Here is a 12248-nt window from a genome sequence, read left to right as displayed (position 1 = left end):
GCAGAATTTAATCAAATAGCACCACAAATGCCGTAAATTATATTAAGATTGATACAATAAAATTTATGTTGCTTTGATTGTAAGAATGTCGATTTGATCTTTAAACGAACCAGGTATTGTCCTAGGGAATTCTAGTTTTGGCCTTAATATTTTTGATTAATAAGTTAGTTAGAACTTAATTTAACGAGTTCGACAGCCAGATCATTTTATTACACAATTGTAGGGATAATCTTATAAAAAATCTTTATTTTAAGGTCTTGACCTACGAACAGTATAGAATAATGGAATTATATATAGAATGCTATGCATTAATATAAGTATTTAATAATCTATTTTATAGCTGTTCTGTGATTGCATGCAACCCCTTTTAGCTCCCACACAACCGGCTGCCAATTCCCACGCATTGTGTGGCTTGAATTTTCACAGCGTGTGAAAAACGGCAGCCGGCTTAAAAGTCAAGACTCAGATTTTTCAAGATAATTAGTGCAGTAGAAGCTCCTGAGAACTTTTCAAGAATGTTTCCCCCTGCAGTTTAACGACCACAAACCCAAGGCAAGACACCCAACGCAACATTCACCTGTCCAACCAGAAAAAGCAAGCCAGAAGGAGGGTGAAAAATTATGCACTAGAAATTGTGAATGTTCATTAAAAATTCAACTAATTTCATATTCAGCTCTTCTTATAAGATGTCCGACCGGGCAAAGGCCTTAAGACGTTGCAGTTCCACTTACAAAACTTGGTGGTGGATTTTACTTTGTCCCCCATCCCTCCCTTTATTCATCTCACACGCAACGCAGGCGACCACGCTGAGTTTGTCGTTTGAGTCTTTCGTTTTACGAGTAGCAACAAAAAATTCCCAACAACTTGGGGGTGATTTGCACATGTAGCTTCGTTTGCATCGCTGACTCTGATAAGACTTGATAGAAATTCTAATAAAAAGACAAGCAATGCCTTCTAGCTTCTACATGATGTTGACAACTTTATGAAACCCCTTAGAAAACACGTCAAGTTCGAAGCTGTGATTAGTTTGGCAAAAGGCAAACGGAAGCGCGATAATTAATGCAAAACTCCGAATGTTAATTTGTAAATGTGTAAAGCAGTAACAACAATAACAACAAGCTAGACTAACAAATAATGCATAAATATTAAAAAAGAGATTGTTAAAAAGATTCTCAGATCTGTTATTGTTGTCGCCGCTTTTTGGGGCTGTGAGAAAATTCTCTTCCTTCTCTGCGGCAAACGGAAACAATGCGGCGTTATAAATATACTACAATTTCTTGACTTTGCGTTTTTTTATTGTCGTAATAGCGGCTAAAAATTCAAATCGTCCAAGCCGCTGTAATTAAAGTTGAAGAGGCAGCCCACCGTGGGAAGTGCTGCACTTGTTTTGTTTGTCTCAAAATGTTCACACGACACGGCAACTTTTCCCATGCCGATTTAAATCGACTTCTTTGGTGGTTGCTGTGGGAGGCGAGGGGTCAATTAAAAGAAAGAAAAAAGGAAAATAACAAATGTTAAATCGTGCTAAATCAAAATATTAACGTTATAGTTTATATTTATGTTTGTTCTCGTATTTATTAAGTTTAGGACTTTCTCTTAGATCTTAAGACTATCATATTTCAGTTATGTTACAAAATTAGATGCTTTGTCATATATATACATATATATATGCTTTATAGCTGGGTTTATGTTGCACTCAACTGGTGTGAACTCGTTGAAATTTTGGAAAATGCTTTTATTAAGTGGAATGTGATTAGCATACAATTTGTTATTTCAGATTTGTTAAACTAATAAATTCACTTAGGCAAATGCAGATAGATAAACCCAACTTATAAATACATATACAATATGTTCCCTATACTATATAGATGTATATTTAACTAGAGTTACAGTTAATTATGCATTTCCGTGAGCTCTTTCGAGTTATGTATGTACAATTTATGTTTCGCATTTACAAATCTATTGGTTGCAGCTAGCACTACGTAATGAAACTTAAAGTCAACTTGGAATTGATATTCATTGTTTGTTCGAAAAAAGAGATGGATAGAGAGTATAGAATGATGCACGTCTTACTAAAAACTAAGGATTTATGTATAAACTAATAAAATATGTGCTAGAAGAGCTTTAAATAAGTTGGCTTAAATAAATGTATGTCGAATTGCAAATAAAAGCAATAATGCCGCACTCAAGACAAGCCGCTCCCATGACTATTCCATTGCACTTCCGAGATGGAGGGCAAAGTTTGATGTGTCTGCTGTTGTTGTTGTTGCTGTTGCATGCCCTGTTGCAAACTCGAACCACTTGCAGGCGAGTTGCTGTTGTTGTTATTATTGTTGCTGATGCTTGTGATGTTGTTATTGTTGTTGTGACGCGTACGCATAACATCATCAGCCTGATTACAATGTGATCGCGGTCCTGGCTCCGGGGTATAGGTAAATGTAAGCCCAGTGGCATATATAATGCCATCGTTGCGTACCAACGATATGGGCACCTGTGTGGGCTGTCGTACCTGCCAAAAGATGAACAATTACTAAGAATGTCAATTGCAATATTTAGGCAAAAACTCACCCAGAGCCACTCGCCACGAAACTGTGAGATTTCGGGTACAACACAGAGCAGCGTTTCCGTGCAGCGATACATGGTCTCCGCCTCGACATCGCCAAACCAGACCTGCAAATGTGGCGTAAAATTATCGCCACTTAGCTCCAGCATGGCCACATCTCCGCCTCCATTGAGATTCAGCGAATTAACAATCGGTACAGGCGTAACCGGTGAGCTAAAGATTGAGATTTAATTTTAAAAGTAGATTTTAATTAACCCATAATTAATTAAATGAAAATCATATTCAATTTAAATAATAGTATTGTAGCCAGAGCTGGGAATGTTGATTAAATAATTTCACAATATAATATATAGTGGTGGGAAAAGTCTCAACTTAAATTAATTTTAGAGTTAGGAAAAATCATAACATCAAATTTTACTGGTAGTGAAATTTCAAAATAAATGTTTAGTGGGTTCAGGAATTTAGTATTTATAAGCTTAAGTGGAAAAATGAAATTAAAATTTCCGTTGATTTAAAAAATTGTTGGGATAAAATTTAAAGAAAATTGAAGTGGATAAAAAGCTCTGGTAGATTTCATATGTCTAAATTGTTAGTATAAATAAAATTGCTTGTTAGTATTCATGAAAAACTTGTGTTAGCAAATTATAAATTTACAAATTAAAATAAAATGCGATATCATTTAAGGTACTCACGCAACAGGTCCCATGCCCTCGTAGAACTGATATTCGGCTTTATCCGTGGATATGATTGTCCAGCAGGCGCCGTCGTTAATCATTTCCTTGTTGGGCTCCTTGGGACAGGGCGTTGCCTGAAACTGTATGATCTTCTCCTGCGATAGGCACAAATACATGCGATCCGTGTCCTTCATATAGAAGGCGCATTTGTGCAGCTGCGAGACGGGATCATCAGCCTCTAGCAGTGCCATCTGTTTGTCCACCTTGCGTATGATTAGACGCGGCAGCGCCATGCCCGTCACAGAGCACACAAGCTTAACAGTGGCACCATAGTGTATGTAACCATCGCGCACCTGAAACTCCTCCGATTCGGACTCATTGTCATCCAGAAGATGTATCGTAAAGGCGCCCCATTGCGTAGAGGATGCATGAAAGTGTCCATTCTCAACATGCAAATAACGCGTGGAGACTGTCTGGGAGCGCAGGCGATTGAAGAGCGCTACATTTGTACCGCTGGCTATGCACAGATCGGCGTTCTTTAGCGACTGCTTCTTCTTGGACGGCTTCGAGATGACTTTGATGCGCTTCGAGTTAAAGACTCCAATGTCGTGGCCATTGCCATAGAACATTTTCACCGATAGCATGAAATGCTTCCGTTTGTCCGAGTCGGATATGAAGAGTGTCTTGGCGGCACAATACTGCTTCCCATTGAGATCCAATTGCTGCATATCCTGGTCGCTGCTGCCAATGCCGATAAATGCGCATAATTGTGCCCCTTGCTCGCCTTCCCCTTGTTGCAGCATCTCCTCGTATCGTCGTCGCCAGCCGCTGCCAAATAAATAGATGCAGGGCGGTGGGCAAAAGAATCGCTTCTCATTGCCATAGGATTTCTGGGCCACCTGCAAGCGTAGTTAAAACATAATTAGTCAACTCAACTTATTAAGGGTAACAATAATTAATCAAAACACTTTGATTATCGACAGAGACAATTCGTAATCGTAACAAATCGCAAATCGTTAACCGCAGCAATGCAGTTGTTAAATTTTCGTATAATTAATTTCAATTATTTTACTGTGGCCGCCGTTTGCTTAATTTGCGTGCAGTCAAGTGTGAAGGATAAGATGCCTGGACGGCGGTCGACGCGTCGGCCGCTTGAAGATTAGCCGCGACAACCGCAAAAATGCCCCACTGAGGCAGCAATTGAATGTGGAAATGGAACCCACACTCCACCTTATCCACCTAAATTCGCTAATTCCCTCCAGTTCAACCTTTAGGGTTTGCTTTAATTTCTACATCAATAGTTTTAATAAAATTATTTCAGCTTTTGTTATTTTTACATATATTTCAGAGCTCGTTAGTAAAAAAAAATAAAATAAATATTAGGGCTGTCTGAAAAATAAATGTTTTCTCAAATATTCATAAAACTGTTGGAAATTTCACATTCAATTCAGTTTTAAGTTTGTTTTGTCATTGCTTTGATATTTTTAAATAAATATTAAGAAACCCTAATTAAATAGATTTTATATTTTTTATCTTTTTTAAGCTACAAAGTTTATGTAAATATTGTTTTCGTTTTGACAAATTTGTATTCATTAATAAAAAAAAAAGTACATTTGTTGTTTGAGTAATTCCCAATATTCCAAACATTTTTAGAAGTGTAAAAACATGTAGGATCAGTTAACCTTTCTGACATCGAAAACTTACTATAAAATATTTCCCTATGAATTAAAAAGCTATACATGCTTAAATAACCGCTTAAAAATGTAATTTAAATCATATTCAATTTTTAAATTAATTAAGCTTTTTGGGTCGAAAAACCTACGTGTCATCATATTTGAAAAGATTTCAAGATAAATACTAATAAAAATAGACCCTGTCTATATTGAAATTAACAAAAATATAAATAATCTGAAGCAGACATCGCATTAATTTAATTACTATAACAATAACAATAACTTTATTTTTTTGTAAATAAATGTTCAAGGATTTGCTGTCGACCCCTAGTTGTCCTTTGTCCTAGGCTTGGAAAACCGGATAATCAGATAAATGTAGTGATATTTCGGAATTCAATACAATAAAAAATAGAAAAAAAGTATTGTTAATATTTTTGTTTAAAATTCATATATAACTAATTTATTTAAGTTTTTTCCTAAAAGAAGTTCCAAGTAAAAAATAAAAAAAAAATATTTATCAGGAGCATATCTGACACCTAAGATTGAATCCAATTGTCTAACTTAAAATCTAAAGCAACAAAATGATTTGGATCTATTTAGGCATTAAGTAATATTATATTCAAAAATAAATATTTTTATTAAGTATTTAAATTTTAAAGTAATTTAAGCCGTAAATAAGTTTAATTTCATTAAAAATGCAATGCTCATATATGTATGTACAATGTACATATTAGTGCTTGTCGCTGTGACGTCACAAGTTCTACCCTTCCTACTCTCTCTAAGGGACCTGCTGAAAGCACAACCTTGTTGATCAATTAAGCCAGATCTGAGCCTGAACGTACCTTGGCGTGCAGTATGACGATCACCATGTCATTACGCTCTCGCATGTACTTCTCCATGGCATCGCGCGTTAACTTCTTTTCCTCAATGTGCGACCGGTATGGACCTGGACCTGGCACCGCCACCGGCAGCATGGATAGTTGCATTTGTTGTTGTTGTTGTTGCTGCTGTTGTTGTTGTTGTTGTTGATGATGTACTTGTAGCTGTTGCTGCTGTGACGGCGGCGGCGCACTACCCAGTCCAAAGTGCGGCATATCCTGACTGTGGCTGCGACTGAGCAGTTGATTATGGTCCTGGGAGTTGCTATTGCTGCTGGTTGCGGCTGCGTTCTCGTAGGCAATGGCGGGCGGTGCGGCGGCAACGGCGTTTAAATTAAATTGGCTGTAGCTCTTCATTTATGCACATGCTGTTTAAATGCATAAGCGCTAAATGCGTATACGTCTCTTTTTGGCAACTTGTTTAACACTTTGGCACTACTTTAACTTGAACTTTGTTTGTGTTATGTTTTCCATTCGTATCCTGGCACACAACAGAGAGGGAGAACAGAACACAACACACGCAGCAGCAGCTGTCGTTTCTCACGGTTTCGCTTTCGATGTTGATGCTTTTCAGGTGCCCGCTTGGCCAATGGCCACAATTAATATATTTGGTTTTTAGGAGCACGATTTCGAATACGACTGTAGCGCGTTGCGGTTGTCTGCTGTTTAAACTTGAAACTAAACAGTGGAAACTGATTTATAATAAATAAAAAGAGCCGACCCTACAAGCAGCAGCTACCAAACAAACTAGGGTTGTAGTTATCGTATCGATATAATAAGCTATCGACCGACCGCCACAATCTGTCGACCTTTTGGAGCTGAAAATTGTACTTGGCGGACCGTTTAAATAACAAATTAAATATTACCATTTGCAATAAAATTATAAATAATAAATTCATTTAAATCATAAAATATATAAACTAAAGGTGATCATTTATAAGAATGTTGCGAGTTCGTCACCCTTTGTGGGTTGAAATAGTAGTAATTAATAAAGTCGGTCTTGGCAATTTCACCCTCTTGTGGGCGACCAAATAAGACCACACGCCGTCTGTCAAACTAATTGTAAACTAGTGTCAAAAAATAAATCCATTTTTTAAACAGGAACTAAAAATGATATTGTCCTTTTGCTGGGAATCAAGGCAGCCACACGTTTTAACAAATTAATCGACTTATTCGATTAATTGTGAAATTTAATTGTATATGTTTCGTCAATCAAGTTGATAGTCCTTAGGAAGCTTTTAAGCAAGTTGGCAGCAACCGTTCATTGTGTGCGGTAAAAACCTTATTAAAATTCTAGAATCAACTATAACAAGATGAAGCAGTTTAAAGGATTGCAAAAATCTTTATATATATGGACTGACAGCGCTGACCTGGACCAACGTGTGGAAGTGCTTAAGACGGCAACTGGTGGAGAGGTGGCTGTGGAAAATGTGCATCGCCTGTCGTTTTGTAAGTGTTTATCGGTGTGAGTCAGCATGTTTATAAAAAATAATTAAGTACACATGTACATTGCGTGTCTTTTTTAGCATCCTACGCCAACTCGAGTTTCGACCTAATTGTGATCGAGTGCGCACAGCTGACAGACAATTACGTAAAACTGTTGCACATGCTGAAGCCGAGCGGTAAACTTCATTTGTTTGCATACATTGGACCAGCCGCAAGTCTGTTGCAGGAAATCAAGTTATCTGGATTCATCAACTGCAGTGAGGATGCCGATGCCAAAACGCTGACCGCCGAGAAGCCAGGTTATGAAACGGGCTCTTCGGCAAGGCTGTCGTTTGCCAAGAAAAGCGCCAGTGTGAATGTATGGAAAATAAGCGGCGACGATGAGGAACTTATCGATGAGGAGGATCTACTTGACGAGGAGGACAAACAGAAGCCAGATCCGGCTGGCCTAAAAGTGTGCAGCACCACGGGCAAGCGCAAGGCATGCAAGAACTGTTCCTGTGGACTAGCCGATGAATTGGAAAGTGAAAAGTCGACCAAGGCAGCCACTGAAAATGCCAAGTCGAGCTGTGGCAATGTAAGTGAAATCTATGTGTTTGCATCTAGAAAATTTAACAAATATGGACAAAAGAGAGCTGCATGAATTCATTCAATGAATGACTTCTAGTGAGTTGAATTGAATGCTCTTCAATGAATTGAATGCGTAAGAGAGAGCGAATTGAGTTGAGTGAAGTTGTGTTGCATGCCAACTTTGTTTTTTTGGAACTAACTTTGAATGAGTAAGGGTCGATTAATCAATGTCTCCTTAAATTTTATCAAATATATATTTTCAAATTTGACCTTAATTTCTATACATTTTACGTCAAATTATCTCTGATATAGTTATCAAACCCCTTAAAAGGACATTGAAAAACCGGCAATAAGTATTTTTGATAAACTCGAAGAATTTCAAGGCAGCTGTTTCCCATGTTTTTAAGTTCGAGTCTCAAAATTATAATTTACTTATCTTTATAAAATTAATTTATATATTGATTTCAATGTTTTTATTATTTTTTTTTAATTCCTTTAATTCTACCAAACTTACAATACACAACAAAAAACATGGAGAACAAATTTAATACATTTTATATTTTACTTAACGACGTAGTAAGCTAATTTTGGTTTGTCCAATTGTTAATTCTAGATAATTCGAATGAATTCGAAAATAGTCCACATTCTCACTCATTCAAACTCATTAATATTCAAGTGAATTTTGTCAACGTAAATTTTATACTAGAACTCAAATTCATTAGAATTCAGTCAAATTTGAGCTCAAATTCATTTATTCATTTATTGAGTTCATTCATTCAGCTCTCTAATGGACATCTCATGTTTCTTGTTTACAGTGTTATCTGGGCGACGCTTTCAGGTGCTCCACTTGCCCCTATTTGGGCATGCCAGCCTTCAAACCTGGCGAGAAGGTGCAACTGGCTGATAATTTGCTGAAATCCGACATTTAGGTTTAAAAATTAAAAATGCAGCTTGTAGATTTTAGCAGTTTTAATTAGAAAAACATAATTTCATTTGTAAATAAAAAATATATAAAATAAAATCGCGCACAAAGAACGAACGAACGAACGAAGAATTATTCGCATGGAGTACCCTTGATTAAATCACGGTTCTTGCCCGTCAATATGCGATAGTTGACAGCCGACGGATCCAGTTCCTTGTAGAGATACGTGGGCATTTTATCGGACAGCACCCAGAGTGATCCTTCCCTGTCGATCTTTAGATCATTGGGGAAAACCAGAGTATGCGAATCGGAATCAATTAGACCCTGGTTGTCAGCAGTATATGGACGTTTGATATTCCAGCAGGCAATGGCATCCTTGTTTACTTGCGTGTAAAAGATCACATCCGTGTCCTTGTCATAGACTTCCGCCGTGGACTGTCCGTTCATGCCGCGATCTCCGACGAATTTAAAGTCATAGTAAGATTCACCGCCATTTACATGAGTCTCGTTTTGCAGCACACGATTGGAAACCTTGAACTCCTTGGTGCTGGCCAGAGCATGGAAGTATATATCCTTGGTATGATCAGCATTCAAGGGACCCACAGCCATGCCAAAGACGCCATCGGTCCACTGGAAGTTGACGCCACCAACATTAAAGTCTCCCTGCAGCGGATCAAAGTGGAAATAATTGTGCTTAACCCGATACGATTTGTTCTCCCGCAGGGAATAGACAATGACGCCATAGGCGCCCAAATCTGGCACATAAGCAAATGCATCGTCGCACTGTTCCCGATCCGCATCAACAATCTAAGATACAAGAGAATAGATAAATAAAGTTGGAAGACTCGTAATGCCAGTTAATCGATACACACAATATTGGCGAAGAATGTGTCCTCCTTGGTCTGGTCAGCGGGTATGGCAAAGCGACGCAGCAATTTATCGGTCTTAAGATCAAACACCAAAATGGTATTTGGCGTGATCTGCTTGGGATTGCCCAAAATGTCAGCCAGTCCCGTGTCCAGCACCCACAAGCGATCACAGATGTCGACGTGAATGCGGAACGTGGATATGATTGTGGAATTGTTCTCCAACTGCACACCAGCATTTTGGGCCTTGTCCGCATCCAGGCGACCACCTGATGGTGTCTTCTGCTCTTGCGGTTGAACTTCAATGGGCAGCTTGTTGGCCTCCCAGCTTGGATATGGACGCAGCTTTGGCGATTTCTCGTTTGTCGACAGATCAATGTAATTCAAAGTGGCCGCAACGCCCGCCTTCCATCTGCGTAACAGTGAAAGAGAGAGGATTTTGCTAGCAACGGTTCTAATTTTTGTACTAAAGAATCGTATTACCATCTCTACTTGTGGTACATTTTGGCAGATTGATTTTTTTTTTAAATATATTATTTTCTTCTTTTTTTTTTTGTTGCTAATGGTAAACTGAAACTAAAGTTTAATTGTGTAAGCTTTCCTTATATAAAAAAAGAAAAGAGCAAAAACCAATTAAGGACTTTCTTCAAAAAAAATTAAATTCGATTTTAAATAAATTTTTTCTTAAAAAAATCTAATTTCCGTTGGATTTGTCGGCCATTGCCTTTTTTTCATATGTCTTCTTTTTAAAACGATGTACTTCACCCAGATAAATAAAAAGTTTTATTACTAAACAATAGTTTTCAAACCATACTAATATTCAAAATAAAAATATTGATCTTAAACCGAATCAGCAGCAACTTAATTAACATATTCAAATTTTTGTCAACTTCTTAACGGAAAACCCCGTTGACGTCATAAACTAATTGCAACATTTGAAACAGTTAAAGATCTAGCTCTCTCTCTCTCTATATACATATACCGATAGATATAAATAGCATTTGTGCACTGGCCAGCTGTTCCATCATGAGTTATTTATCCATGTAACCATTATTTCTAACCATTTATTCATTTGTTGTCATACATATTTGCATAACTGTAATTTAAAATGCAAATAGTTGTACAACAAAAAGCAACACATATGTGTGTAGACAACAAGTGAGTAACCATCGACATGGTAACCGGTTTTTCAAGCCAAAGTAGCTTTCGCAAAACCACGATTGAGACGACCAATTACAATCATGATTAAAAACAACAAACAAAATGTAACCACTGGTAATCACGACGTGATAATATTGGCCGAATCTCTTACCTTGGCACAGTGACAAAGATTTTGTTTTCCCAACGTTCCAGGCCAAGTGGCAAATTGTTCTCCTCAATGTAATGGCCGCTTCGTTTGGCCTCCGCCTCGGCCTCTGCGCTGGGCCAATTGAAGGTCAGCTGCTTCCACGAGAAGCGTTCCTCCAACTTCGCTTCGATGCACAGCCAACAGCCGAAGCTGATAAGACAAACCGTAAAGAATTTGGGTGAAAACATAGCTCGTCTTCTTATTAGAAACTTTTTTTTTGTCGTTGTGTTCGAATTGACTTCCGTTCCGTTCGAGCTGAGAGCGCCTACTGCATCATTGGAGCTCAGTTCGGAGCTTAATATGCTATCGAAAGCTAAAAGCTTGGCTTGCAAAGCTCGACTAAAGCTTTTCGCAGAAGCCTGTGCAAACAGCAGTCGCTGGGATGGCCGGTAAAATTAACATAGCCGGAAAGGAAAAGGTAAAAATAAATATTATGGACTTACACATTCGTGTATTTATAATTGTTTTTATTTGATCACGTGTAGTCTTATAGGTTGTTGGGATGAATTACTCGAATAAATCGTTGTCGTCAATTTAATTAATTGAAAACTAGTTTATAACCTAAACGGGTTCTCATTGGTGTGTCAAGCTAGTTGAGAACATGAAAAACTACGAGGAAAAGTTGACAGAAGCCGGTTCCATTGTAGTCATAACAATGCAGTACAAATATTATTAACAAATCCAAAATTATTTAAGCTACACTTCAAACGATTGTATAAAAGAGACAAGTTTTAAATGACACGAGTTCATTCATTTTCGTCTCAAATATTGTAATTATGCGACAATTATTTAAATAACACGCCAAATAATCAGATCGGATGTGAGGCAGAAAATTATGGCTTAAGTTTAACAAGTTCACTCATCACCGAGTGGAAGTTAAAAATTGCATAAATCAACATCGATTCGGAAAAGATTTATGTAAATTTAAAAAATTTGTAATATTTATACAAAGCATATTCTTAAGTATGAATGAGATTGAATACTTGGCAGATAAATGAAAAGATTGGATTTGCTCATTTGTATAATATAATTCAATTGATTTTTCAATTGTTTTTAGTTTTTTTTTTTGTTTTTTGTGTTTATTCAGTAAAATTCTCATATTCCGTTTATAAGACTTTAAATTAATTCGTTAATGTTACTTTCATAAGAACATACCGAGTTTTGTTTGCTTCATATTGCTACATTTGTTTACTGTCTTTGTTTTGTTTATTTTTCACTAACAATAAGTATTGAAATAAATTTGAAATCTGGTTTAATTACTTGTATTTATACAACAATTAGCTTTGCTAAAGTGGTACTTAATTAACT

General features: G+C 37.1%; 3 protein-coding genes across 3 annotated transcripts; 1 reads left to right on the top strand and 2 right to left on the bottom strand.

The window, feature by feature from the left end:
- Window positions 1-1546: 1546 nt before the first annotated feature.
- On the bottom strand, window positions 1547-6530 carry LOC117781823 (suppressor of hairless protein). The gene is made up of 4 exons (XM_034618690.1): window positions 5753-6530; window positions 3256-4136; window positions 2569-2776; window positions 1547-2509 (listed from the first exon to the last, which is right to left on the bottom strand). The coding sequence occupies exons 1-4, from the start codon at window positions 6143-6145 to the stop codon at window positions 2186-2188; spliced, it is 1806 nt and encodes a 601-aa protein (XP_034474581.1). The 5' UTR covers window positions 6146-6530; the 3' UTR covers window positions 1547-2185.
- A 494-nt stretch (window positions 6531-7024) lies between these two features.
- Window positions 7025-8782, top strand: LOC117780533 (anamorsin homolog). The gene is made up of 3 exons (XM_034617095.1): window positions 7025-7237; window positions 7315-7811; window positions 8620-8782. The coding sequence occupies exons 1-3, from the start codon at window positions 7102-7104 to the stop codon at window positions 8731-8733; spliced, it is 747 nt and encodes a 248-aa protein (XP_034472986.1). The 5' UTR covers window positions 7025-7101; the 3' UTR covers window positions 8734-8782.
- LOC117780532 (protein yellow) lies at window positions 8759-11216 on the bottom strand. Its single transcript, XM_034617094.1, has 3 exons — window positions 10905-11216; window positions 9599-10004; window positions 8759-9533 (listed from the first exon to the last, which is right to left on the bottom strand). Exons 1-3 carry the CDS (start codon window positions 11126-11128, stop codon window positions 8859-8861), a joined length of 1305 nt encoding a protein of 434 aa, XP_034472985.1. The 5' UTR covers window positions 11129-11216; the 3' UTR covers window positions 8759-8858.
- Window positions 11217-12248: the final 1032 nt, after the last annotated feature.

This window comes from Drosophila innubila (assembly GCF_004354385.1).
Source record: "Drosophila innubila isolate TH190305 chromosome 2L unlocalized genomic scaffold, UK_Dinn_1.0 4_B_2L, whole genome shotgun sequence".
NCBI lineage: Eukaryota > Metazoa > Arthropoda > Insecta > Diptera > Drosophilidae > Drosophila > Drosophila innubila.
Note: the sequence above shows the minus strand (reverse complement) of the source record. Positions and strands in the feature narration are given on the sequence as shown.

What these genes read in the sequence shown, in the direction of transcription:
- LOC117781823 (XM_034618690.1), bottom strand. Translation starts at nt 6,145, where the DNA reads ATGAAGAGCTACAGCCAATTTAATTTAAACGCCGTTGCCGCCGCACCG. An exon ending in TCGTCATACTGCACGCCAAG is followed by an intron (nt 4,137 to 5,752) that starts GTACGTTCAGGC and finishes CTACGCTTGCAG; the next exon opens with GTGGCCCAGAAATCCTATGG. An exon ending in TTCGTGGCGAGTGGCTCTGG is followed by an intron (nt 2,510 to 2,568) that starts GTGAGTTTTTGC and finishes ATCTTTTGGCAG; the next exon opens with GTACGACAGCCCACACAGGT.
- LOC117780533 (XM_034617095.1), top strand. Translation starts at nt 7,102, where the DNA reads ATGAAGCAGTTTAAAGGATTGCAAAAATCTTTATATATATGGACTGAC. An exon ending in TGTGCATCGCCTGTCGTTTT is followed by an intron (nt 7,238 to 7,314) that starts GTAAGTGTTTAT and finishes TGTCTTTTTTAG; the next exon opens with CATCCTACGCCAACTCGAGT. An exon ending in CCAAGTCGAGCTGTGGCAAT is followed by an intron (nt 7,812 to 8,619) that starts GTAAGTGAAATC and finishes TCTTGTTTACAG; the next exon opens with TGTTATCTGGGCGACGCTTT.
- LOC117780532 (XM_034617094.1), bottom strand. Translation starts at nt 11,128, where the DNA reads ATGTTTTCACCCAAATTCTTTACGGTTTGTCTTATCAGCTTCGGCTGT. An exon ending in ATCTTTGTCACTGTGCCAAG is followed by an intron (nt 10,005 to 10,904) that starts GTAAGAGATTCG and finishes ACTGTTACGCAG; the next exon opens with ATGGAAGGCGGGCGTTGCGG. An exon ending in ACACATTCTTCGCCAATATT is followed by an intron (nt 9,534 to 9,598) that starts GTGTGTATCGAT and finishes CTTGTATCTTAG; the next exon opens with ATTGTTGATGCGGATCGGGA.